This window comes from Drosophila virilis, chromosome X (genome assembly GCF_030788295.1).
Source record: "Drosophila virilis strain 15010-1051.87 chromosome X, Dvir_AGI_RSII-ME, whole genome shotgun sequence".
In the NCBI taxonomy this organism is placed as follows: domain Eukaryota; kingdom Metazoa; phylum Arthropoda; class Insecta; order Diptera; family Drosophilidae; genus Drosophila; species Drosophila virilis.
In genome coordinates, this window is record NC_091543.1 from 12708400 (window position 1) to 12736391 (window position 27992).

The 27992-nt window shown below is 42.2% G+C and overlaps 5 protein-coding genes across 6 annotated transcripts; 3 read left to right on the forward strand and 2 right to left on the reverse strand.

Moving 5' to 3' along the window:
• Window positions 1–117: 117 nt before the first annotated feature.
• CHOp24 (transmembrane p24 trafficking protein CHOp24) lies at window positions 118–1132 on the forward strand. Its single transcript, XM_002059455.4, has 3 exons — window positions 118–373; window positions 438–772; window positions 878–1132. The coding sequence occupies exons 1-3, from the start codon at window positions 232–234 to the stop codon at window positions 1025–1027; spliced, it is 627 nt and encodes a 208-aa protein (XP_002059491.1). The 5' UTR covers window positions 118–231; the 3' UTR covers window positions 1028–1132.
• A 34-nt stretch (window positions 1133–1166) lies between these two features.
• On the reverse strand, window positions 1167–27743 carry LOC6636163 (uncharacterized). 2 transcript variants are annotated; one of them, XM_015168696.3, is made up of 5 exons: window positions 27393–27743; window positions 3350–3571; window positions 3146–3290; window positions 2098–3083; window positions 1167–2043 (listed from the first exon to the last, which is right to left on the reverse strand). In XM_015168696.3, the coding sequence occupies exons 2-5, from the start codon at window positions 3566–3568 to the stop codon at window positions 1867–1869; spliced, it is 1527 nt and encodes a 508-aa protein (XP_015024182.1). In that variant the 5' UTR covers window positions 3569–3571; window positions 27393–27743; the 3' UTR covers window positions 1167–1866. The 2 variants fall into 2 exon arrangements, with proteins under 2 accessions (XP_015024182.1, XP_015024181.1); XM_015168695.3 differs by lacking the exon at window positions 27393–27743 and adding an exon at window positions 23195–23298.
• On the forward strand, window positions 4195–6055 carry LOC6636147 (uncharacterized). The gene is made up of 4 exons (XM_002059457.4): window positions 4195–4444; window positions 4501–4645; window positions 4701–5707; window positions 5773–6055. The coding sequence occupies exons 1-4, from the start codon at window positions 4262–4264 to the stop codon at window positions 5950–5952; spliced, it is 1515 nt and encodes a 504-aa protein (XP_002059493.1). The 5' UTR covers window positions 4195–4261; the 3' UTR covers window positions 5953–6055.
• Window positions 6662–9578, reverse strand: LOC6636148 (microtubule-associated protein RP/EB family member 1). The gene is made up of 3 exons (XM_032440181.2): window positions 9434–9578; window positions 8099–8470; window positions 6662–8034 (listed from the first exon to the last, which is right to left on the reverse strand). The coding sequence occupies exon 3, from the start codon at window positions 8029–8031 to the stop codon at window positions 6760–6762; it is 1272 nt and encodes a 423-aa protein (XP_032296072.1). The 5' UTR covers window positions 8032–8034; window positions 8099–8470; window positions 9434–9578; the 3' UTR covers window positions 6662–6759.
• LOC116652176 (uncharacterized) lies at window positions 23259–27924 on the forward strand. The gene is made up of 2 exons (XM_032440188.2): window positions 23259–23382; window positions 27737–27924. Exons 1-2 carry the CDS (start codon window positions 23331–23333, stop codon window positions 27922–27924), a joined length of 240 nt encoding a protein of 79 aa, XP_032296079.1. The 5' UTR covers window positions 23259–23330.
• Window positions 27925–27992: the final 68 nt, after the last annotated feature.

Below are 27992 nucleotides of genomic sequence, written 5' to 3' on the forward strand. Positions count from 1 at the left end.
GAAAGCTAGCGCACACTTTTAGTCTTGTGTGTGCCCGTTTTAAGCTCCAAATTGAATGCTAGTATTTTTATGGCAACGGCTACAATGCCCAGTTGCCAGCTCGATAACACACACGACTATCGATATTGCCAATCGACACAAGTACAACTACGTGGCTGCCGCTGTTTGGAAAATTTATAACAATTTCCACGCAAAACTATCAGAAAATCAGCTTAAAACATTGACAGCACAATGCAAACAACAGTTGCCAAGCTACTGCTCACATTATGTGGCCTAATACTGTTGTCAACTGCGGGCCAGGCCTTCATTGTCAGCGTGGATGCGCATAACGAGGAATGTTTCTTCGAGAATGTCGAAGGTGGCACAAAATTCGGTGAGTAAATCGCTAGCAAAAATATACACCTATTGCGGGCCATAACAACAGTGTCCAATTGCAGGCGTGACATTCGAGGTGATTGAGGGCGGCTTCCTAGATGTGGACATCAAAATCACCGGGCCCGATCAGCATGTGATGCACGAAAGCGAAAAGGAATCTTCGGGCAAGTTCACATTCGTTGCGCCGGCCAAGGGTGTCTATACCGTCTGCTTTAATAACGAGCGCAGCAGCATGACACCCAAACTGGTCATGTTCTCCATTGAAATGGGCGATGCACCGCAGCGTGCACCGGGCGCACCCGGTGAAGAGGAGGTGGGCCACACCAAGCTCGAGGACATGATACGCGAGCTATCCGGCACGCTGACCAGCGTCAAGCACGAGCAGGAGTACATGCATGTGAGTGCACAGCTGTTGCCAGTTGCAAGTTGCAACATGCCACTAACTCTGTCTCTCTCTCTCTCTCTCTGTCTCTCTCTTTCTCTTTTGTGATTGTTGCTGCAGGTGCGCGACAAGATTCATCGTTCGGTCAACGAGAGCACCAACTCGCGTGTCGTCTTGTGGTCGACCTTTGAGGCGCTCGTCCTGGTTCTGATGACCGTCGGCCAGGTGTATTACCTGAAACGCTTCTTTGAGGTCAAGCGCGTTGTGTAATCCCTGTGCAACTTGTGCGTGCGCGTGTACAGAGAGCGAATGTGTTGCAGTGTCTCAGCCTAATTTTAAATGATTTATTAAATACTTTTTTTGTAACAAATTTAAGCAACAGCTAAACATTCATTTTTCACTTCCGCCCCTGTTCCCCCCAAATTTGGACTGTCTAGCACGATTTAAGCAGCATCTCCTTGATTATTTGCCATGTCTTACCTGGCTAGCTGCTTCTATAATATGCCCAAGTCCATATGCAATTAACATTTTTGGACATTTTTACAATCGACCCCAAGATGTGGCTATGTATTTTAACATACATATATATTTATATATAAAATCTTGCTATAAATCTATTAAAGATGCCTGATTTGAAAAAAGAATTACGCGAATATTAATGTCACGTTAATTGGCAAAACAAAACATTTAAATAATTCACAAAAAGTTATTTTAAATTGTTTCTTTTCACTTTGCCAAATCATATAAACAAAATATTTTCTGCCTGCAATTAGAAACTTTAGCGCTTTGTGCAATAATTTTCAATCTAATTGAAAACATTGTTAGCAAATTACAAAATGACTATCACATAATCATTATACTATATAATATGTTTTAGAAGCATTTTGCAATTAAACAAAAGACAGCTATGCGTACTAGTTCGCTTCAAGCGTAAGTTACACAAATCCGACAAAGATGAGTATAAAATATAGATAGATATATATATATATATATATACGCATATATATATTAAAGTATAAGAGATAAACAAGTGCAGTCATCCTCTACTTGGGGCGGGGGGTTTACATTAACTGTTTGAGCATCTCTTGCAAGTCGCGGAAGTCCTAGTTCTAGTCCAAGTCGAGCACCGTCTTAGCATAGTCAGCAACATGGAGGACGCCGTGTTGCATGGATGCAATGTGCAGATTGTTGCCGTTCATATAGTCGGCATTAATGTGCGGATTCTGGAGCTCGGCTATGAGCGTGGAGCACGCAGCTGCCGGATCGCCAGTGCCAACAAGCACTTTCTGAAAGTGATTAAATATTTAAATAATAGAACTCTGTTGGGACGAGCTGCTTACCGCCCAGTACTCGTTGCCCGGCAGGGCATTGCCATCCCAGGCGTATGTCACAATGGGTAGCATGTTCTCCGTGAGCTTGTCTGCCGGATTGCGCACGGAGATGTGCACCTTAATGCCGCCCTGCGGATGCTGTGGCTCCGTTATGCAGGCGCCATCAAATATGCCGCCCCATTTATCGAGATGGAACCAGGAGAAGTGCACGACGCCTATGTGCGTCAGACGCGGACTGAGTGCACGCAAACGCTGCTCAAAGGTCTCGAAGAAGATCTCCTCCTGGTGCGGCGTCACCTTCCATACGCCCAGGCCAATGCCCACGACATGTATGTACGCCGGTTTGCCCGCCCCGGCGGCGCGTGCTTCCGCTTCCAGCAGCAGCGTATCAAAGCTGATGGCGTAGCGCTTGCTCATAAGCAGCTTATCGAATAGCAACTTGCTGTCCAGCTCTATGAAGCGTTTGCCATCCGCCTGGACATCATTGTAGCAGTAGTCCTTGGGCTCCTCATAGAACTGCCGCCATATGCGACGATAGTCCTGCGCTCGATTGTCGCTGCCATTGGTGCCATAGCCGCGGTCTGCAGTATTTTGCTCGGGCGTTATCAATATGTCCTCGCACTCCATGACATTGTTGCGCTCGAAGCGCGCGCCAATGAGGCCCATGATGACACCGTCGGTCTCAATCTTGGACTTGTCCAGTTCCACTTTGCCTGCATTTGAGCGCGAGCCGTCATTAATGAATTCCGAGTGCGTGGACACATAGAGCAAGGCCGATAGCTTGATCTCATCATAGCCGAGCACATTCTCAAGCACAAGTGGAGCACGCTCTGTGCTGGTGCCGATCTGCTCGAAGCCACCGGCACCCCTGCTGCCGACCAGCAGCATAAACGAGTCTGACGAACCGAAGAAATAGACACAACGCTTACTGAGCAGACGCTGCACAAATTCCACCAGCGAAAGACTCCTATAAACATGCAATTCTTGGGCGTTGCCTGTCCAAAGGAACCAACATTAAGATAAATGTAAGAGAATACCCAAACTAATGTATGCTAACCGAACTTTTGTTTGTGCTCCAGAAAGTTGAGGTAGAGAAACAGTGTCAGCTCGTGTATAATCGGATAGGCCGACGCTATCTGCTGGCGTATGAACGGGCGGCGCTCCAACGGCTGCGACTTCACCCGGGAGCTATTTGTGCCAAACTGCAGATCGATCAGATTTAAGGTTAGCCGCCAATACTGATGCATGGCGGGACTCCTACCTCAATGGGAAAGCTGTCCGAAACTGCCATAAACTTAGCCAAATCAACAGCGTCGGGCTTTGTGCATGGTTTGTCCAGCCGCTTGCACATTGCCAGCTGTTGCCTGGCAAAGTCGCTTAGGTGCGGCAACTGGGCATCCGGATTGGGCCAGGACTGCATCATTTTGCTGCGGCTGCTGATCGGAAGCTTGTGACTTAACTTTTCAAATAACTTGCGCATCACCTACAAAAAGCGGGCAATATTAAAAACATTTCAGCGCAAAGCTTAACGAAAACAAAAACAAATACGCTGCAGCCGCTGAGCCAGTGTTAATAAGCGCAAAAGTGTTGGTAAATATGTGAATGTGTCAGTGTGTTAAAAGCCGGTAGAGCAGCTGTTGGAAATAAATCAGTAATAATGTAACAGTAGTAATATACAAGACTATGCTTTGAAAGAAGTCTAATAAAACGTAGAATAAAATAGTTTCAGCGATTGGCGAAACTTGCATTCTAACCTTAACAGTGCATTTGCCATTTGCGCTGATGGATATTTCACCAGACTGGCCAATCAGCAATCGTCATGTGCATGCATCAAGTGCTGTATAACAGCAGCTGGTATGCGACTCTGGCATACCCTGGCTGGCAGGGGTGTATGCTACAGCATAATGTTTTATTAAAAATATGTGCGCATAAAATAGCAACTAATTGAAGATTTTGAGCTAAATAAATAGATACAAATTGAAGAAGATTTCATGTGAGAAAATATGTGCAATATAGTTTGATTTGATTGCGGCTTATTAGTTTATGAGAAGTTGGTCACACTCGTCAATATGCTCCGTTTAACTTATGTTTACAGCGCAAGCATTGCTTATAAAATGCCGCACGCCAGACAACCTGTTGTTAAATATAATTGTGAAATTGAACGATTCACACGATGTCAACATTTGGTGCTGAAGTGGACGCAATTTGGCCACCGGCCAATGCCAGCTCACAGCCAGAACTGACCCCCTTCGGTCGCCGCCTGTTGGAGCAATGCACATCCCTGAAGATGCCCGATCCCGAGGCGACAGTCGATGTGTCCGCATTTATGGCCAAATCAATGGAGTTTCCGCTCGAGGTGCGTAGGACATGTATTTTGTTAACGAACTTGCTCAAATTGGAATTCGCAAACAGTTTGGCGTGGAGAGCTGCCGTGTGCGGAGTCAGCCGAAGGCGCGTCATGGATGCATTGCACAGCAGATAGCTTCTGTTTATCCGCTGCTGCATGAGCGCACCCTGGCGCTGTATCTACAGTATCTGGAGCACAAGGGGCAGTGGGGTAAGTGGACGACACAGATCTAGATGTGGCATTGGCTAATTGGAAATGTTGCCAGGCAACGAAGTGGAGCTGCCCGTCTATCGGCGTCTGTCGCTGACCGGCTTTGTGCAGCGTCTGCTGAGCAAGCGCTGTGCCAGCTTCTTTGCGCGCAACGACAAATTCCTGCTGCTGAGCGGCGAGCGCGGCGCCAGCGGCTTTGAGCCGATTGGCACGCAGCAGGAGCAGCCGCCGCTGCTGCTGGAGGATGTGCTGAGCTACGATGATGTCAAACTGTCGGCGCTGCTCTCCGTCAGCTCGCACACGGAGTTCATCAATGAGGGCGAACGCGCCAATTGCGGCCGTGTGACACACAATCGTCATAGCCTGGAGCCGGAGGGTGTAATTGTGGGCCTGATTGGTGCTCGTCTGTCGCGCCGCAATCTAATGGAGTTCCAGGACATTGTCATTGCGCGCCAGCAGAACACCAAGGAGCACGGCTACGGCCAGTCGCCGGATGCTCCGGCCCATACGCGCGCCGAGGACTATCGCCGCCTGTGGCGCACCTTCTACGAGACGCGCGATTATCTGCGCAACGAGGTGAGCATCGATGGCAAGCGCTTTGGCGTCTCGGGCAACAAACAGGATGTGTTCGACAATCTGGTCATGAAGCGTCGTTATGCCATCAGCTTTGACATGCTGCTCCTGGAGGCGGAGGCGCGTGCCGCCAAGGCCGGCAAGCTGGCGTACGTCCATGTCGTCGGCTTTGGCCTGGGCGTCTGGCGGGTGGCGCCGCAGCAGGAGCAAATCTTTCTCGAGACCTTCGAGCAGCGCTTGCGTGCACTCAGCCCACGTCTGACCCACATAGGCGTCGTGCACTTCTCCTGGTTCAAGCTGGAACGCTGCGGTGGCCTACAAAACGGCGCTGTTATCAAGTCCTCGCAACATCCACAGGGCGGCATACGTGTGCATCTGTCGAAACGGAATCCGGCACAGAAGCTCACCAAGCCGGAACATGCCGACATGCTGCTGGTTGTCTCCTACGCCTGGGACGGCAATGCCCTGCCAGGCAATGAGTTCTGGATGGTGAGTTGAGCACACAGTGCCCCTTCCATTTAACTACATTTATCACATGCCTTGGCTCTTTGCAGAAAATGCTCAAGTCCACGGGCGACTCGTCAACGGCCTGCTCCACGCTGATCGCCGAGCTGCATAACCCGCACATCAATACGGACTATTGCAATGGCCAGAATCTACACATTGCCTCGCCCAAATACGGCGTGCTCCACATATCCGAGTATGCAAAGCGTGTGCTAAACAGCCGCAAATAGTTGTCGTCCATATCTTTCAAAATAATCCCCATATGTATATAATACACGTGTTAATATAATTGCATGAATATAGACGATTTCAACTTGGTTACAAAGTGAAGAAGACTGCGAGAGAGTTATTAAGAGAGTGCAATAATCAAAACATGGTCTTCATTAAATTCATGAGAATTGCATAGAAGGGCTGTATGTATGCATGTATATATACAGACAGACATACATCTCACACATACATATTTTCATTTGAAACGCAGCGACAGACAATCTTTTGGAATTTCATCCAAGATGAATTTTCCAACATGTGCTTACACTGAAAACAACTTTTCAAGTAATTTTTGAACATTCATTGTGAATTAAATACACATACCCAAATAAAAGTACTTTTTGTATAAGAGTTTATGCATGTCGAGCTCAAATTGTGTCTTTGCTAAACAACAAATATGGCGGCTGTGTGTCTTTGCTAAGCATTACCAGGACTTTTCTAACAGTAATTTCCCTAGCGAATTGAAGCATGGCCAAGCAATAAATATCGGGTGTGTGTCTTGGCTAAGTGTAGCGGCAGGCGTTCTAAAAAAAACGCTGCCAACTTCACGCATACTATACGCGAATTCGCCGGGTTCAAGACCCGGCTGCCATAAGGCGACCATAATGGATTAGATCCTGGCAGATTGTGCCATAAATTTATAGCGTAACGATAAAAAGGCCAAACAAGTAATCGTTTTCAAAGCGAGCTCCTTTGCAAGAAATTGTTTAATTAAAGTCTTATGCCATTTTTTTTATGGCTCAAGGATTGTGTGCAGCAGCTTCATACTAACTCTTGCCGTTGTTGCCTTGACTCTTTTTGGACATGAACATCTCGAACCAGCGAAAGAACTTGGACGTCGTCGTCGTTTCTTTTGGCTCCGTTTTCTCCTTTTTCTCCTCCGCCGGTTCGAGCGCCCGATCCACTATAAATGTCAGATTGCCGCGCGGCGTCAGCGAATCGGGTATGGGCAATATAAGATATGGCAAATTCTTGATTTGCGGCGCAAGCACTTGGGTTTTTGAATCCAATTGCGACTGTGCCGTTGAAGAACTGAACTGCGCTATTGATGTAGCAGGCTGCGTACGTGATGTAGCGGGTTGTACACGTGATGTAGCGGGCTGTACACGTGATGTAGCGGGCTGTACACGTGATGTAGCGGGCTGTACACGTGATGTACCGGGCTGTACACGTGATGTAGCGGGCTGTACACGTGATGTAGCGGGCTGTACACGTGATGTAGCGGGCTGTACACGTGATGTACCGGGCTGTACACGTGATGTAGCGGGCTGAACTTTTGGTGTAGACGCCAGAGCTCGTGATGTACTGGCTGTAGGCTGAACTTTTGTTGTACCGGCCAGTTCTCTCGATGTGCCTGCCTGAGCTCTGGCTGAACCTCGCCGCGCTCTTGATATGCCCGGCTGTACTCTCGCCGTAACTGGTTGCGCCTTTGATGTCACCGCGTCAGATTTTGGTGTAGACGGTGTACTGTCACTGCAGGCACTCGACTGCGATTGGGAGCCATGCAATACCATGGTCTTGCTGCGCGTCAGCTGTCTGGGCTCGTGATGTGTGCACGGCGACGCAGATCGGGCGCGCACCGCCGTTGGATACAGGCTAGCCTGGCCGATGGCAATGGGCATATTGGCGCGTGCCGCTCGTGGATCGTAGCCATCGGGTGTTCGCTGAAAGTTGGACTCGTAGAAGAGCCTGAACCATATCGCAAACGCATAATTATCTTGGAATCTTCCCTTGACCAGCTGTTCAATGTTAATGGGCGTGTTCACATGCACCTCGTTAAAGCTCTGCTGGAGCACCCGAAAGTTCTCAATATATTCCGTCGGCTGGTTGCACACAAACTTCACTTTGCGCATTTTCACCAGGTCAGCAAATAGTATATCCATCAGACTACAATAGGCAGCGCCCGTGCACAGATCCTCAATCTTCTCCACATCCGTGTCCAAGGTCTCATTTATCCACGATATGATCTCGTTGCGCGACCACTGCTTCGAGTTGCGTGTGGCGACCACATTAATTGCCCTTCGTCTCGATGGTGCCATGTCCTGGCAGGCATTTGGAAACATTATGCAGGCAGCTATTGCAGCCGAAATTCCAGCTGTTGCTTACCTGAGCTGGCAACAGAAGTCTAGTATAATACCTGGATAAGGCTAGAGGAAAAGGCTTTGTTCATAGCAAACGGCCCAATTTTTCGATTTGTTTCAGTCCAAAAAGATCTTCAAGAACTCTTCAAAATCCACTTACAACTCTATACCATAAACGTATACAAATTTCTGCACTTCAATGTGGCGCTTATACAAAATTATAAAAAAAAAAAAACAAATAAAAAAAAAAAATTTGTTTTTCAATGTTACACATACACTACACACTATGGATACCCTACGATAATATTGAAGCTTTATTCTACGGAGCGCGAAAAAAAAAACATTAGTTTAGAAGAAATGAGAATTTATTTGCTGGGCGTTTCCAAGTTGGTAAAACCTGAAAAAAAGAAAGATGTATGGTAAAAACTTCGCTTTGAGGTTAGCTTGCAACCATTGAACCTAACCTCAAAACTAAAAATTTCGCCAGTGTGGCAACCCTATGGCCAATATCTGACCAACCAGCCTGTTCGACTGGAGTGTCCGTGTCAGCTTTGAAGCGCAACACAAATAAATTTCACAAAAATATACCAATGTTTATTTTATCTAAACAAACAAGCCAATATGCAATTGCTTAACGCCAATCCCCTGACCCCGCCCCCACCCCCCTTCCACCACCATGCCCGCTGACAACTACGCACACATACAATTGCGTTGCCTAAACAACTTTCATCTGGCCACTAAAAAGCCCATCTCTCTGGCATTTAAACAAATGCAATTTAATTATAAATCATTTCCAGTTTCAGATTTCGTAGCCTTCACCCAACCCCACGCCCCCTCACTTGATTGAACTAGCCGTCTAGCTGGCTGCTCTCATGTTTTATTTGGCTTTTAGTTGTGTTTGTATTTATACATTTTAATTGATTGCATTCATAACAGAAATTCAATTTACATTTTTGCCTTGCTGACCCACACACACACACACACACACACACACATATATATATATATACATATACCAACACACATGCACAACCGGCCATTGAATGTCATATTTTAATCGCCTTGAGCGTTATGACACATAGCCCGACTAGTTAATACCCTAGTTTTTATCAGACAACCTAAGCTCATCTTGTTTAACCTCACTTTAAACTCATTTCAACGGTGCCCCATTCACAACTCACCTCGAGCGAAACTCACCCGTACATCAACTAAACTCACCTCACTGATCCCAAAACAAACTAAACCTACTCCACAACTGACCTGAGCCCGAACTGATCCCAATACAATATAGCCTAATGCTTAGCCCAAACTAAAGCAAATCAAAAGAGTATTTGGCATTCGTAGTTCATTGAATACTCACCAGAATCAATTGAAATACAGCATAGTCTATCTAAGCTAATGCGTGCCAAATATTAAGGAACAGATATTTCATAAGAAAAATTTTGCTTTGAGCTGTGTATGAATCTATCTTACTTTTTAGTCTGAGCCGAATCGAACTGTCTGCTGGCAATCACTGAAAATATTTTACAAATATCCCCATGCTTATATGTTTCACAAATTTTTTATCTTTATAGTTATATATATATATATTCCAACTGAAGTTCAATTCAATCAAAGAAATTCAATTTTGCGTGTACTTTTAACATTATTCATTTGCCACGGGCAATGCCGGGTAATTACATCTACTATACAATATTTTATGTTAGTTGCATATTTTTCATGGAGAGTTGGGCTTTATTTGGAGAGTGGAAAATTCTTTGGAGAGTTTTAATATGCAGTTCCCTCTTCTCGATATGATTTGATCAATTATAATGTAAAATCCAAGAACGGAGCAAATATTGAGCAGAAAGAAGAATGAAAGAAGTTCGCATAAGGAAATCCATATGCCTCAGCTGTAGTGTGCCGCCTGCTGGCCACACCTTGACCATGAAGCTCATTAGATGCAATGTCTTAATCCCAACAGGTAGATACACATAGGTGGGGAGGGGGCTTAGCTGGATATTGGCAGGAATTTGACAGAAACGAATGAAATCAAGCAGCAAAATGAGAATTCATCATGGGGCACGTATTTTAATTTTGCTTTTAACAAAAACAAAGCGATTTGCGAGAGTGTGAAATAAAACATGCCCAACCTTGACCTAATCAATCCAAATATCAAAGCAGAATATTTTTACAGCTCGCCAGAAATGCGAAAAACACTTGCGAACATTCAGAGCATGGCATCTCATATACCCTATATACCCTATATTTTATAGTCAAACGCTAGATATGCTCAACTGGAATATATCTATATCTATATCTATATCTATATCTATATCTATATATATCTATATCTATATCTATATCTATATCTATATCTATATCTATATCTATATCTATATCTATATCTATATCTATATCTATATCTATATCTATATCTATATCTATATCTATATCTATATCTATATCTATATCTATATCTATATCTATATCTATATCTATATCTATATCTATATCTATATCTATATCTATATCTATATCTATATCTATATCTATATCTATATCTATATCTATATCTATATCTATATCTATATCTATATCTATATCTATATCTATATCTATATCAATATCTATATCTATATCGGGTATAGGGTATTTAAACTTCTTTAATCCAGAAAAAAAAGTGTATTTTCATGTTGTGTCCGAAGAATCGTTAAGGAAAAGCAAAAACTTCCGTTCGCAATGTAATGTACGGGCCGTATAAAAAGCAAAAAATCACTTATTTTCCTAATGGAGAAGTAAACAAGGAATGTGTAATGTGTTTTATATCACAGTTGAAGCCAAAGATGAGATTTGTACAGATAAATAATGGATATAATGAACCACAACTAACAGGTTAGGTTAGGTTAGGTTGAAGGTATTCTGACAATAATAGAAGGAAGAAGCATGGGGAGAATACTTATGAGGCTTATTATAAAAAGCACATAGACTGAATTGCCTATAAACAAATGCATGAAAAATGCACACAGAAAACAAAATCATAAAGTGTATAATCAATATATCTGGCATAAAGCACAATTGACGCATTATAATAAATAAATTCTTGATATATCTATAGTTGATGTCTTTTATGTAGATCTTAAAGTTCTCAACTCTTTTTGTTTTTTTTTTTTGATGCATTCGAAAAGTCATGCATGAATCGCCGCTTGATTCCAGTGCAAAGAGCAAATGTACCTTAAATGTGAAATTCCAGTGTGCTCAGCGCTCAGCGAAGGGAAATTTGCGCTCTGCGCCAACGTAAATTTCCCTTAAGCATGGAGCCGGCTATAAAAGCGCGTCGACAGCGCAGCGGCGGCCCACAAAGCGACGGCGAACGCGACGCGACAGTTGCCAAAGCCAAGCCACAAGCAGAAACCAAACGAAAGCAAATACCAATAAAAAAGCAAACGTACAAATTCGCGCGCCCAAAACACGTAAAACGTGAAAGCCGTTAGCAAAAACGTAACGGTTCAAAACAGCGCAACGCAACAAGACACTTAAGGCCGCCCATGCAAATTGTGTCGCTGTCTTTCTGTGTGTTTGTTTGTAATTTTTTGTAATTTTTGTTCTTGTGTGTTTTTGAAATTGCCACAATAAAAGTTCTAAATGTTGTGGCACATGTGAATATGCCACATTGAGCGGACACCGGAGCAGCGGACAGCGAGCAGCACGGTTCGTACATCCCCCCCCACACTCCTCCTTTGCCACTGTGCCAACAAATCCACAGCCCCATTGCCTTAAACTCAGCACATGCTGCCTTTTCATATTTTTTAATTTTAATTTAAATATTATAAATATTTAATCAGCAAGAACTTCGTTTAAGCCCGACTGCGCAATACCCTGTTTTGAATTTAGATTTAGCGTATTTCATAAAAAATAAAATTATCAACTTGAATTCAGTACAAAACAACTTAAAAAGAGTCTGATAACATCGCCCAATCGACTTGTTTTTCTATACCCTAATTATATCCTTGCGAGAAGAAATCTTTAAATAAGATTTTTGTGCTCACTTTAAGTAATATTTTTTTACATTTTTTTTATATGTGCGCAGATAAGTGTCGACTATCAAATTTCAAAATTAATAAATAAGAAAAAAACTTAAGTTAAGTAAAAGAAAAAATGTAAAAAATTCGAAAAAAAAAACTTTTCAGTATATAAATGCAAATTGCGTTCTCAATAAATGTACGATTCGTGTGCGTTATTTGTGTCTTGTATATGAAGAAAAAAACTTGAATTGAGTACAAAATCACTTAAAATAAGGCTGAAAAGATTTTTAGAAAAAGCATACAATTTACGTTCGACTGGAGTTGAAATGATGAGAGCTAGGAGATGAAATATTTAAAGAAGAAATCTTAAAATAATAAAAAAAACATGAATTAAGCATCAAATGACTTAAAATAAGCCGGAGAAGTGAACATTTTCAACAAATGTGCAGTTTGACTTTTACTTGAGATTTTGCGCCTTTAAGAAAATAAAACTTCTTAAAATAAGATTTTTGCACACACTTTAAGCATATTATTTTTTAATTTTCTTCTTTTTTTTTTTGTATGTTGACATTGTCCGCTTTATTCAGCTGAGAAGGGGGGGTGGGGTTTGGCTGCTGGCTCGTGCCTGTCCATATTGTGGGTGGACGCCATTAGAGCCATGTTTTGTGTGTTGGCCATTTAATTGTGCGTGCGTGTGTGTGTGTATGTGTTGCCAATAGGAAGTGTGTTCGGATGAGTTTTCTTACATTGTTTGGATTTCCATTTCGATTGAATGCCCCTTTCTCTCCCTTCGATTCGTTTTGTTTCGTTTCGCTTCCCTTTCCGTTCCTTTGCGCTCCTTTCCGTTCCATTCCGTTTGTTGCGTTTCGCTACGATTTCGATTGAATTGAATTCGTTTTGCTGGTAATGAAGCCAGTTGCTGCCAACTGGCATTGGCACACACACACACACACACACACACACACGCAATACTAGTTAACATATTTTTATGGCCCCGTTGTCGCCAAAGTGTCCTCCAGTTTCAGCATCAACTTCAGCTTGAAGTGCCTATTGCCATGGGCGTCGAGTGTGGAGGGGGGCCTAACTTGAATTGTCCGCTTGATTGGGCTCTCAACTCTGGTTGTGGAGGGGGCTTTGATCGCATTTAATGTTCCGGGTCCGTTGTGTGCGGTGTGAACGAATGGAATAGTTGCAAAGCTATCGACAAACAAAGATAAATAACTAAAAAAATCTAAGAACAGCAACTCAATCGGTAAAGCGCAATGCAAGTACAAAAGTTTGAATTTCTCGGTTGGGTGAGAAAAATGCGAACTTTGCGCTTAAATATTTAAAAGTCAGGCACAATCTGTAAAATGTAATTGAGTCTACAGTAAACGAAAGTTAATTAAACATAAATATTTGAGTTTGATTAATAAATAATCATCAAGAAATTGTACTTTCTGAATGCTGCAATCAAAGTTTTCGTAATGTCAAGTAGAATATATATCGAACTCAACAATGTCCAATATAATTTACAATCTTTTCATTTCGTCAAACTTGGCCTCAGCAACTGGACAGCGCTTTTTATTTGATGCTCAACGCACGCTTAACCATGTTCCTGTCAACGTTCGCATTAGCTGACAACAGCTAAATGACAAGTGGACAGGACGTGAGAAAATGTTATGGCGTACATAAGTTGCCAGTTGACAGCGCAACAAACGCAAAGCTCTGGTGAAATAATTAACAAGTAGTTATTGCTTGACTTAACTGACAATGGACATAACAGAGAGCAAAACTTCTTATTTGACAGGACCATAAAGTAGCTGCTAACTTTGACATTAGTGTGCAAGTTCAGGGCACAGCAAGTACGTAGCCACAGTCATATATTTAACAAGCACTTAGTGTATAACTAACTGAAAAAGAAAATTGAAAGGCACACAACTTTTGTTTAACAAGAGAATAAAGTGGCTGTCAACTTTGACAGCAGTGTGCAAGTTGTGTGCTAAGCTTTAGTTAAATAAGTATTAAAAAAATACTAACTAAACATGAATATAATAGAGTGTTAAACTTTCTATTTAACAAACTTACTAAGTAGTTGTCAACCTTAACAGTTGTGCGCGAGACAGCAGAATAACAAATGCAAAGCTCTTGCCAAATTATTAACTAGAAGTCACTGCCTAGCCTAACTGTAAGTGAAATGGAGAAAAAAATGAGACAACTATTTGACAACAGGATTTAGTAGTTGTCAACTTTGACGTTAGTGTGGAAGTTAGCAACTATTTGACAACAGGATTAAGTAGGGCAACAAATATTAAACAAGTCGTTATTATTATTAACTTAGACATATGGCTTAACTGAAACAGGCGAAAACTTTTATTTGACAACACCATAAAGTAGCTGTCAACTGTAAGCGCAGTGTGGGTAAGCGAGCCTTAATCGCCGCAAGCATCATTAGACGCTTGCCAACACTCAACGGGAAATCCCAGAGGCCAAGCGAACTGAACCGAATGATTCATTAAAGCAATTAGCAGAACGCCCAAAAATCGCTCTCATTTCTCTTGCAGACAGCTGAAACCGCAACAATTGGAGCAGCAGCAGCAGCAGCTGTAGCAGTAGCAGTAGCATTAGCAGTGGCAGTGGCATTGGGCGTGACAGTGGGAGTTGCAGTTGAAGGAGGCGCGCCACCAAATGCTCATTGAAATTTACGATTATGCTGCGAAATTATTAAACAATATGACCGCAACAACAGCAACAATCATTAATAATCTGGCCAGCAGGCGGGCAGCTCCAACTCCAGCTCGAACGGCAACGGCAACAGCCGAGGGCGAGCCAGAGAATCCAAATCCCAGGACGACCACAAATCTAACGTCCAAGCTGCTGCAGGCAACGACGGGCAACATGAAGGCGCTGCTAAACCGCACGCTGGCCACAATGGGCGGTCAGCACAGCGCCAGATTGACCACCCTCTTGCTCCATGGCGGCCTTGGCGCCGATGTGACCGCCGGACAGCGCATTAGGCATTCGCCCAACAATGGACATGACGATGGCAATGGCGATGGGCATGCCAATGCCAATGCCAGCATTAATGTCAGCGAACCGAATATGTACAATGCATTTAGCGAGACGCCCGGCTTCATTGAGTCGTCAACAACGGCGGCCAGCACGGTGCTGAGCAGCGCCATCACCAATCTGCCGGAGGCAACCGGGCCGGCCGTCACGTTTCCAGCCCAGACGATGGCCACCTTCATTGCGGCCGGCAACAAAAATCGGGCCGCCACCATTTACATTTATCCAACGGGTGAGTTAATGGTTTTTCACTAAATCCAAATCAAAATTCAGTTACACAATGCACTTTGCTTCTGATACCCTGTAATCCAATTGTTGCCATCGGGTATTCTAATTTTGCGCAAAGGTATGCAACAGTCAGACTGTCTCTCTCTCTCTCTCTCTCTCTTTCAGAGACTGCTACAGCTCACGACTTTTTATCTGTAATTCACATTCACATTGAAAATCGATAAGTTTGCATAAATAAGACCTCAAATGTTCTTTCGATTCGGGCCATACAGCAGTTATAGCCTCTCTTCCGGCACTTATTACAGGGTATCTACCGCGTATGTATTATCAGTGGGACAATTTGGAGCTTGTGTGCATAAATTTATGGACACCACTGTTAATCCCTTATGCCTAAATCTTCTTCAATGCCAAATCTTGCATGCAAACTAAGAGCCACTCAACGGCGAGTTAAAGTGAAGGCACATGGCGTAACTGACAGTCACTTAAGAGAGCCTGCAAGTGTCACTTGATAGTCAATAAAATACTCACTAATGTGAACTTAGGCTAGAGCAGTTTACAGAGAATGTATGTGCGTTGCTATGTTATCATTATGTTATATAATTAACATTGCTGTTAATGTAAGTCGCATGCGAACACAAAGCGAGCAGGCATTGTTATGTAAATATATATGCATTATATTAAATATATGGGTAATATATTGTTTATTGCCACCTGTGAATAACCGCAATCAAACTTCACATAACATTGCTGTTATGTTGCAGCTAACATAAGCATAATAACAGCCACATAACATATTAGGCAAGTGAACCGTTAAAGATAAGATAAGCGCTTTTCGGACAAGTAAAGCAGAATATATGGGGAATTTATAGTTAATGCTCACCAATCAACATTGGTCACTACATAACATTGCTGTAAAATTGCAGTTAACATAACAGAGCAACTGAACTATTTACAGAGTTTTTAACAGAGCTGTTAAATTGCACTTAACATGCGTAGAGTAAAAGCTACATAACAGAGCAGGCAAGTGAATTGTAAAGAATCACATAAGCGAAGTAAAACAGAATATAATGGGAATGTGTCCAGCGCAAGCTTCACTTAAACACTGTGGCGTATTAATTCATCACAGCACTAAACAGAGCTCTTAAATTGCACTTAACATAAGCAGAGTAGAAGCCACAAAAGCCAGCGTTAAAGCTAACATAAACGATATTCAAACGAATATATTGTCAATGCCCACCAGGCACTCACATATTAATTCAACACATTTAATAGATCGATGGTTTATTTGTCAGGCACTTGGCCAATAACTTTCGGCTGTCAGTTAATCATTATTGTTGGCCAAGTCAACGCCGGATGATTGGGCCCAATAATGTGGCCAACTAATGCGGATTGGGCTTGATTAGCACGCGCGTCACATCACTCTCTGTGGGCGAATAGGTGAAACGCAGCCCGCAGCCCCGCCCGTCTGTACGCCTGCCAATAATCAAATCAGCTCAGTCAGTTAGACAGACGGACGGACGGACGGACGGACTGATGGTCAGACGGCGACGGGGTCGCGTGCCAGGCCCAATTAGGGGCTAATTTGCATTATGCCATCCGTTCGTTCATTATCCTCGAATAGCTCAGATAGATACCGCTCATGGGAGTTGTCCTCTTTTAAATATACCCTGTCCCCCGAAAAGGGGATGGGATGTGGCGCAGCTTTAGTTTGTTTCCCACGTAAATTGAGATGCTTTACTTTGTTTATCCAATCGGCTTGTATGTCCATTATAAGCTGAGAGACTATGATACCCTTTGCGGCTTAAATTTCGCCCCGAAGTTTTCTCAATTGAGAACAGAATTTCATTTTCAAAAAAATTGTATTTATGAATTGGTTTAGACCCTGACTTTCGGAGAATAGTTTACTGATATACGAAGACTTAACTTCCTACGGGATAGTTAAATAATTGACACATTGATATCGCATTTTTAACTTCCCAGACGAGCAAATGGCGATACAGAAAAAGTTGATTGGCATCGCTTTTTTAACTTGCCACACAATCAGATACGAGATAAAACGAAAGCCAAACAGCAAAGTACCCTGGAGTTGAAAGCGATAGAATATGCTTTACGAATTGCGCGCCAGCTAGTTTACAGGGTATTTAATGGACTGCGAAGCTGTAATTCTGCAATAGGGTAGCTGTTAGTCAGGCATGCCCCTTGAAAAGCTGCTCAATTATCTGTGCACTTATTGCGTGAGAGAGAGAGAGAGAGAGAGAGGGAACGGGAAAGCCGAGTGAAAGTGAGCGAAAGAGAGAGCTTGCGACCTTACGACCCTTGGGCCTAATGCAGCAATTAGGCAAGTTGAAGTCGCATTAATTGCAGAGTTTGGCCGACTATTAACGCGATTTGAAACGTTGATTGTTTTAAGCAGCAGCTCTTAACTTGGCCAAACGAAAACTTTCGCTTTCACTCCCGCCACACAAAGCCGTCGTCTGGCTGGCTGCCTGGCTGCCTGGCTGCCTGGCTGCTGACTCAGTTGGTTCTCATTATGGCGACACATCCGAGAGTCGTCGCAGTCGACGTTAATATCTCATATCCTAATCATGCGGCTTATCTTCTATTCACATCAGCATCGGCAGGCGAGAAGCGTTGTCAGCGCTTTCGCAGCCCTGCGGCCCTTCCCTGGCTACACTCAAACAAATTGTTGGCTTAGTAAAATTGCCATATAAATAAATGAAAAAAAAAAATTAATCAAAAATCCGAAATCCCATATTTAACAATTTTGCCAGTTTTCAAAGTAAAGTTTGTTAGCAAATACAAATCGTTTTAAGGAAATTAACACATTTTTTTTTTCGCGTGTATTCGAATTGTGTTCGTGCGTGGGTGGAGGGCATGTCTGCCACACAGCTAACGAGAGCGGTGACGGGGGGAGGGGGGGACAGCTCGTCAAAGCCAGCAAACTTGGCCATTTCCCCTTAGCAACAAACAACAAGAGCAGAAGCAAGAGAAAATACAACAAAAGTGCGTAAATTTCATTCAATAAAATTGTTTAGCCACGGTCTGGAGCGCTATGTGCGGCACATGTGGCAGCAACTAGCTGCTGCAAATACTTCGCCTTGTTGCAGTAGTTGCATAGTTTTCACAGCTTGTGTTGCAACTATTTGTTGCCAAGTTGGCACGCAGTAAACGGACTCGTCTTGGTTCCTCGCATTCCACAATCCAGAGCGACAAAATGCTCACCAAATAGTTTTTACGCACACAAATTCCTCAAGTAAAACATAATTAAGGCCAGAATTTTTCATTGCCTGCAGCCATTGAAAATGTGGAATCTCCCAGCATCTCCGAACCTCCTCCTCGGTATATATGTATATTCTTTGATCAGATCGCAGCAACCTTGCAAGACAAGGCTAAAAAATAATTCAAATATCTGAAACTCTCAAGTAGCTTCACTTCAATTACTTATCAAATTCCTATCCGATTGCTTTGGATTATGTACTCAAAAGTTGAACGAAAAATCTTTTTGCTTAATAGGTAAACTTTTTGGGCACGTTTTTGGGATTAAAAAGTTTTGTGCACAAATTTCTACAAGCTGCATTCAATTATTCTAAAGCACAACAAAGCCTTTATGATAAATCAAAGGGGAAAGTTGCCTTCTTTCTGCAAGTGTTGCAAAGTTTCAATTTCAGCTGCAAGTGTTGACAAACGCTTCGGCAAATATGTAAACTTGTTGCAGCCGTTTATCACTTATGTTCAACATCGTCTAAGCTGCTTTATGATATCCAACATTATATATTCTTATGGAAAAGTATATCAAGCGGAAATTCCCTTCGATGAACAAGTGCTGCAAAGTTGCAGTTGCAAGTGTTAATAAACGATTGGGCTGTTCACATATGTTAAACATTGTGTAAACTACTTTGGTACATCAATCACAGTATATTCTTCTAGGAGAACTCTTAAAGACACGCATACCCAATACATAGTTAGACCATTAACACATTGACAGTTGATTGACTTTACTTTAAGCACTTACGAACACTCACAGCTAAGTAGATTGCACTTTCGCCTGCCTCGGCAGTTGCACTCTTGAGCTGTCGTCGTGTCATTGACTACGTCTCTGTCGCGCTTAACCATGCCAAGTACAGTCTGTCCTCGGCATCTAAGCACGACTAAAAAGTAGTTCCACTTGCAGCCAAATTCCTGTGTCGCTTGGGGCGCAACTTTAAGCGCCAACTACATTAACCAACTACTTTCACACTTGAGCTCTGGCCAAGTTTAACCTAGTGATGCCACGCCCATGGCCAAAAGTAATAGGCCGCCCATCTCTTTGCCGAACTACTGTGCTCAGTTTTAGAGCTGAGCACGTGAGCCGTTAGCAATGTTGCACGAGCACGAATTTCGTCTGTTAGATATCGTTAGATATCGCATTAATGCATGCAAAATAAACAATTGCATTATCAATTTGTATGTAACGTAACAAAAAGAACCAAAGGAACAAATTTGTACTTTCCCTTTTTAAAAAAGGATTCTTCAAGTTTTCGTATAATAACCTTTAACAACACTGGCTCTTAAAGTCAGTGCGTGACACGACACGCGCTCATCTCTATGCCCAAAATCGGCCGCAAGAAGTCAGTTTGCGATTAATACGGAAAATATTTCTCGTACTGTTCGCTTTTTTCGCCTTTTTCTTCTTTATTGTTTTTCGTTTATTTTGCGGTCTGTTCTCAGCCTTTGTTGTTGTTGTTGTTGGCGTGGCTATTGTAGCGCATTCCACGGTCGACTTGAAATATGCAAACATTTCGATTTCGATTGAATGGCGGACCGGGCCAGTTCGTACGCATAATTTTTATTGTATTTATTGAATATTTGAAGCATCAAACGCTGCTCGCCCGATGACTCAGCATGAAATTACAGACGTTCTGCCAGCCGACGGGGTGGCTGGCTCCAAAGAGTCCCAACAACATGAAATTCTTGTCAAAGGACAGCTGCCGAGCTGCTGAAGAAGTCGCTGGCTGCTGCCCCATTTGCTATACTCCTAACTACCCCTAAACCCGCACCCGCTCGCGGCCCCAACCCAACGACAAGAGCCATCAATTTGTGTAAATTTGAACTGTCACTTTGAAGGCGTTAATTGGATTCAATAATGTCAAACAGAGAGCGCGCGCGACATCAACAGTTGGAGCCAGTGCAGCAGCAGCAGCAGCGGCGACCAAATCCGTTTTAGCCAACAGCACCCCGCATTACCCACTTACCAACCCATCCCACGCGTCACCCCCCTTTTCCAACACCACTCGATCTTGCTTTGTGTGCTTTGCCAAGTTATATTTAGGACACACGACAACAACATTTTCGGGGCCAGGGATTTCTGTAGCTTAGATTAAGGCGTCGCACCCAATCCTTGGCATGATTTTTAGCTAGAATTGTGGGCGTGCCAGCATCCGCAGCGGCAAACACGTTGCCAAAGCACATGCACTGAGAGAAACGGGCGCCTACAATCACATTTTTTGCCATTTCAATTCAATTTTAATTTCTAACTTAAAGCATGTTTGCAGTGTTAAGTTATAGCTAGAGCTCTTATAAAAAACTTCGCACTCAAATCTAGAGCTCATAGTTCTTCAAAACAAAAACTGATTCACGAAGCGAATCTGGATTGAAAACACGAACCGAACCAAGCTCTAAACTATAGCAAATCTTTTTTCAGATCTGATCATTCAGTTAGTCAATTGTCTTATTGAATCCTTTTGGCAGACTTAATAGTTGTGAGCTTATCTAATCGAATTCATAAATATTAAACAGTTATGCAACACTGTTTGGAACCGAACCAGTTCAAGACTGGAACTGAAACTTAATAATATCTAAATTGAATAAAAAATAGAAGAAAAAAAATGAATCAATAAAAAAAGTAAACAGAAGTGATTAAACAAATCAAATAAATATGACAAAAAATACATCAAATAAATGAAATACAATTTTATTTATATTTTATAAGAAACTTCATTTTCAAACAGTTTGAAACCAAGGCTGGTTTCAATGCAGCGTAAAAAGAGGTTCACAAACCGAATCTCAAGGCGACAAGCTGGTTCGATTCGTAGTGAACATTTTTCTATGCGACTTTGCAGCCCTGGTTCCAATATGGCCAAAAATGCAATGCAAACTTTCGCTCAGTGTAAAAGTCATATTGCGGTGCTTGAATACATACATACACGAATACACACACACATGTATATATATATATATATATATGTATGTGATTATACACTTATATAAATACAAAGTTATATAAGAGGCAGACAATGGCCAAGAGATATATTGCTTTTTATGGCTTATCGGCTAAGGACCTTAATAAAAATGTTTGCCTGAGCGGATCGCAACAAATTGTTGGCCTTTGTTTCGGGTTTGTTATTTTTTCTGTTGCTTTTTATTTTCCTTTTCCATTTTTTTTTTTTTTTTTTTGGCAAGATAAAGCAAAGACAAATTGAAACAAGAATCGCGATAGCATCGACAACGGTGCAGGTCGAGAGCAAACACCACCGAACCACCAAAGCCACCGAACCACCGCAGCCAGCGCAGCCACTGAATCATTAAGATAAAAATGAGTTGAAAGCGGCCTGAATGCGGCCGGATGAAAATTAAATTAAAAGAAAAGAGACGGAAATAAAAGTACACAAAAAAGCTAGCGGGCCGAGAGGCGGTGCACAAGTAATCCAAATGCTGCCAACGTTGTGGAATTTGGTCAAAAGGCTTTTGGCCCAGTTAGCTGGACGCGTTCGCGTGCCCCCGGCTAGTCGCCTGTCAGCGTAAATAAGTGTTGCCTACATTTCGGGGCGACGCTTGCCCCGAAAATGAACCCGGCCTCCAGATGAGCCGCAAATTATGAGCAAAAAGGGGGGCGATCAATTTTTTTGTTGCCTACTTTAGAGCGCTTCCGACAGCTGCTCTGCGTGCGTGTGATAGCACATGAATAAATAATTTGCAGTTTATATTTGAACTAGTCCAGAAAGCGAACATCGCTTAGGCAGCTAAATTAACTGATGAAGTCTCCATTTAGGCGCTCGCACAGCTCGTCAACATTTATTGCCCAGCCCGTTCTAACGTGCACACAGCAAGAGTGTGTCAGAGACAAGGAACAGCTTTTCCATTTACCTTCTTTTTTTTTGTTAAATTCGGATTTTAATTGTTTCAATAAAGCTTTTCCCTTTATGTTTACATCGCGAAAATCGATTAGGAATAAAATGCTTGGGATTCTTAATAGAGATTTCAGTTATTTTCTTAGCAAATATCGACATTAGTTGCATGTGTACATCATGATGTATTCACATATATAAAGACAAATAATATACATATGTCTGGCTATTCTCTGCACTTTTGATAATTACAGGGTATACAAAGAGTGCATATTCAATTAGTAGCACATTCTCTGCGTATTTGATAATTACAGGGTATACAAATATTATATATCCATCTACATATCAAACAAAATTGATTCCTATAGAAATAAGTAACTTATTCTCTGCACATTTGATAGTTACAGGGTATACAAAGAGTGCATATCTGCCATTATCTACTTGTATATTCAATTAGTAGCTTATTCTCTGCACATTTGATAATTACAGGGTATACAAATAGTGCATATTCAATTAGTAGCCTAATCTCTGCACCTTTTATGATTATAGGGTATAAAAATAGTATACACCTTATATATGCATTTAGTAGCCCATTCTCTGCACATTTGATAGTTACAGGGTATAAAAAGAGTGCATATCTGTAATTTTGACATACAGTTCCACCCTTAGCAAGCGATTCTCTTTACATTAAATATTTACAGGGTATACATAACTAATTGATATCTCTGATCTTGTACTTACAGTTTCACCCGAATCGATTGTCATTCCGATCGTTTCGTGCATCTTCGGCTTTCCCATACTGGCCCTGATTGTCATCTGCTGCTTGAGACGGCGCGCCAAGCTGGCCAGGGAGCGGGACAGGCGACGCAACTATGATATGCAGGACCATGCTGTCAGCCTGGTCAGATTTAGTCCAATTCATAGGCTTAGTGAGTTTGAATGTTGTAATGTGTGTACGAAGTTTTCCATTTAACTTTCACTCTTCACCCTCTCTCACTCTCCACTCTCGCAATATGAATTTATATATGCATATATATACGACACGCCTTTATATAGATTCACATTCACATTATCCGATCACGATGTTTTCCATGTGGCACGGACTTGAGCTATTTTCCATAAGTTCACCTTTTCCTCTCTCTCTCTCTCTTCCTCTCTCTCTCTCTCTGTCACACACTCTTGTTCCTCCTGCTTCCTTCTCGATCTCAATGTGTAGTCCTTTTTGTTTGCCAGCATCTTTTGCACTTTGACCCCAACAAAGGCCAGACCCGTTCGCCCCGCCCTTCGCAATTCTGAAAAAATTTCCATTTGCTTTGTTTTTCTTGCATAAATTGCATTTCGAATTGTCAAACAAATATGCGGGCGAGCCTCGCACACACACACACACACACACACACATTATTGGCGCTTTGCAAAGAGAAAAATTGAAAATAAATTTTTGAATATTTATGAACAAAATAACTTTACTTCGAAAGTCAGCGACAAAAACACGAGAGCAAACAAAAAAAAAAAAAACACGGGAGTTCTTTTCAGATGCCAGAAATGAATTTCGGTACAGAATGAATCGAAACCAAGAATATTAATTCATAAATAATTGAAATGAAAGATGTAGAACAATTATTTATCAAGAGCTTTACCAGGTGAATTCAAAAAGATGCCTTAACAGGCGATTTACAAGTTCGATTCAATTATGGAAATGGAAAATTTTGAGAATAGAAAAGAAAAATCTAGAAAAATAATTTACCATGAGCTTTATCAGTCTAATTTAAACATGCAAATGGCAAATTTACAATGATAATTTACCAGTCAAATGGATTTAAGCGAAGCGTCACAACTATAAAAAATGCAGAAACAGGATTTACCAGGAGCTTTACCAGTCAAATTTTGATATGAAAAATCGGAAATTTGGAAAAAAAAACTTATCAGGAACTTTACCAGTCAAATTAATTTATAGAAATAGAAAGTTTAGACCAGGAATTTATCAGTCAAGAAAGATTTACCAAAGCCTTACAAGTTTAATACAAATATGAAAATGCGAAATGGAATTGAGACAAACAAATTTACCAGGAGCTTAACCAGTCGAATGTATATATATAAATAGAAAAGAGAAAATTGAAAGTGAAGCACATTTGTGGAAATGGAAACTTAAGACAGAAAATTCACATGTCAAATTCAGCTACGCAAATGAGAAATTGAGTAAACGAATTTAGCAGGAGCTTTGCCAGTCACATTTGGGCATGCAAATGGAAAGAATAGAAAAGCAAACTGGAGCAAATTGTGGGCGCCAAGTACGAGTCAAACGGATATGAACAAAGCAAACCCTAATGAAAATCCTTTCAATTGCAGCAAAGGAACTGCTTCATCCATTTGCGACTATTGAAAGGCTGTTGCTCGCATTCCAGCACAAGTTGTCATCAATAAATGAAACAACTCAGCGAAAGGCTGTCAAAACAGCAAAAACAAATAGTAAAGCGCAAAAACACTTTTTATAACTTTTGCGAAATGTGGGGAGGGGGGGCTACAAACTTGACCCACTTGCGGACGCTAACAGTCTATTATACCCGAGCTGCGCCCAAGCGAACAGGATATGAAAACGTGGCCAAAAAAGAATTGAGAGCCACGTGCGGCTCCAAGTCAGAGTTCAAGCTGAGTGCCTGCTGCGACTGTTGCGGCGCTCAATGAAAGCGAGCGTTGGCACACACCCGCACACCCGCACACACACACACACACACACACACTCGGAGATATTTATGCTGTTTTGCATGTGTCAAGCACAGGCAGCAGCTGCTGTATGCCAAACGGCCGTACGCCCGGCTGCATTTGCATTTCCATTGCATACCTTTGGGCGCTTGTCCTCGTTTCCATGCGCACAACAAATATGAAAACTCGTCTTTTCACTCGATCCACACCAGCACCTACCCCACACCGTCCCCGCCCTCCGCCCCCAGCCCTCTTAATCAGCAATCCCAGGCGTCTTCACTGCATGCACGGACGCACGGACAGGCAGCAACAACTTTTTCATATGCCCTGTTTACATAAATATCCCCAGTAAAGGGTATAAGCTAGTTTATGTACATAAAATTGTCTGATTGATTGATTGATAGACAAACTAGCTAACTGACTGATCAAATAGTTTGTCTGACTGGTTGACTGACTGTCTGACTTATTAACTAGCTAACCGACTTGTTGTTTGACTGAGTGACTGATGGCTTGATTGTGTCGTTGATTGATTGACTAGTTAACCGCCTGACTGATCGATATACTGACTGATTGATTGACTTAAAAACTAGTTGCTTGACTAACTGACAGAGTGGTTAAATGATTGACTGGTTAACCGACTGTCTGATTGATTGACAAAGACTCTGGTTGCTTGACTGACTGACAGAGTGATTGTTTGATTGACTAGTGCACCGACTGACTAAGTGAATGGCTGACTGAGTGATTGATTGACTGATTGATTCACATACTGGCTGAATGACTTACTCACTTGAATAACTGACTGACTGACTGACTGATTGATTAAGCGATTAGGACTAGCTAACTGAATGAGCAAGTAATTAACTGATTTACTGACTGATTAACTTATCGGTTGGGCAATTGACTGACTGAAGGTTTAAATGATTGACTCGCTAACTGACCAGCTTATTAGCTGACTGGCTGAATTTTTGATTGATTGATTGACTGACTTCAATACAGAGTAACTTGCTGATTAATTGACTGCAGCAAATGCTTATTGGGTTCATTATCGATGCAATATGTAAGGAGGTTAAAAAGTTAACAACACTTTTGCACTAACAATAGGGCATCTTCGAGTCGAGCTCATTCGATGAATGCATTCAAACTTGTTATAACTGTAAATTTCATATTCAGTGTTTGCTTTGCCGCTGGATGCGGGTGCTGCCCCGCTTTGAGCGGTGCACAAACAACTTGATGGTGGTTATGATGATAATAACGATGTTGTTTTTGTTGATGATGATGATGATGATGTAGGTGACACGATAACGAAACGTTGACAAACCGCAAATTATACTTGTTTTCCCCCACTACACCCCCACCCCCCCAACCACAACATGTTTTGATGGTTGCAAATTTTCGTTTTTGCATAAATTTTGAAAACAATTACGCATCACCGCAAGCACCGCACGAAACCCACAAGAAATCTCACCGCAAAAGGGCAGCCATCAACACAGTAACAGTCAGACAGTGCACAGTGGTGTGTGTGTGTGTGTGCGTGTGACAATCTGCGTATGGATAGTTTCGTAAGGCTTTTGGCTGCAGTTTGACAAGCACTGATCTGCAATTAACTGCGGTCGCTGCTGTAATCAGTATTTAGGCTGATAATTACAACAGCTAGCTGTAGCTTACATAAGTGTTAGGGAAATACATATATGTCGAGGAAATCAGCTTACAAATCTGATATATTTAACTGCTGAGCTGCAGTTTTAAATGCACTGATATGCAATTGACAGCTACTGTTATCACTGCTCAAGCTGTTAATTAACATTGTGTCTTAAGGAAGTATATTAATATAAGAGGGAATTCGGCTAATGGGTAATTTGAAATCTGAAGTTTAATAGCGAAAGCTGCTGTTGCCAACGCTGACGCTGTTAAATATAAAAGCAAGCTGAACCTTAAGCATAAGAATGTTAATATAATAGGGAAATCAATATATTGCCCCACTTCACTTTTAAATGCAATCGAATGCAGCAGCTAAACGCTGAAGCTGTCAAATATAACAGTAAGCTGAAGCCTAAGCTTAACAGTGTTAAGACAGTATATTAACATAATTGGGAAATCCGCTATTGGGTAATTTTAAATCTGGGAATTTTATATTGCCCCACTTCAGTTGAAAACACACACACAGAAATGATTAACAGCGGCAGCTGCTGTTAATTGAGTTTGAAAGCGATTGTAGCTTAAATAGTGAAAAATCACTTACGTATTGGTTCCACTGTGCGCACGTTCTGTCAGCTGGCAAGCGGGCGCGTGTCCCTTGTGTTGGTGGGCGTTGGGCGGGGTTGGCGGCCTGCACGTTTTGATACTCACATTAAATTTGAGCTCGTTCTCGACGTCGCACGTTTTCACTTTATCTTTGGTCACACGCAAACGCACACGCACACGCACACGCACATACACATATTTACAGTTACATTTCCTTTCCGCTTTGCCGTAGGCGATTTGAGCAACTTGTAGCTAATGTAAATTGCTTTTGTTTGTTTATTTCTTTGGTGTTTTTTTTGTTTTTTTCTTTTTCTCGTTTTGGTATTGTTTTTGCCACTTTAGATTACCGATCGTCGCGAGCTATCAGTCTACGTCCTGAACGAAGCCTAAGCCAGGGCTTCACCTCGCTGGAGCTGGACACGGTGCTGGAGGAGCGCTGCAGCGACGTGGAGCAGACGCAGACCGAAATACTCAATCCCGAATCGCCCATGGACACCAACTCCTACAAGATGTCCTTCTCCTCGAGCTAACAGTTAGCAGCACAACAGCAGCAGCCGAAGACGACGACAACGACGTCGACCTTGCCGACAGCGCAGCC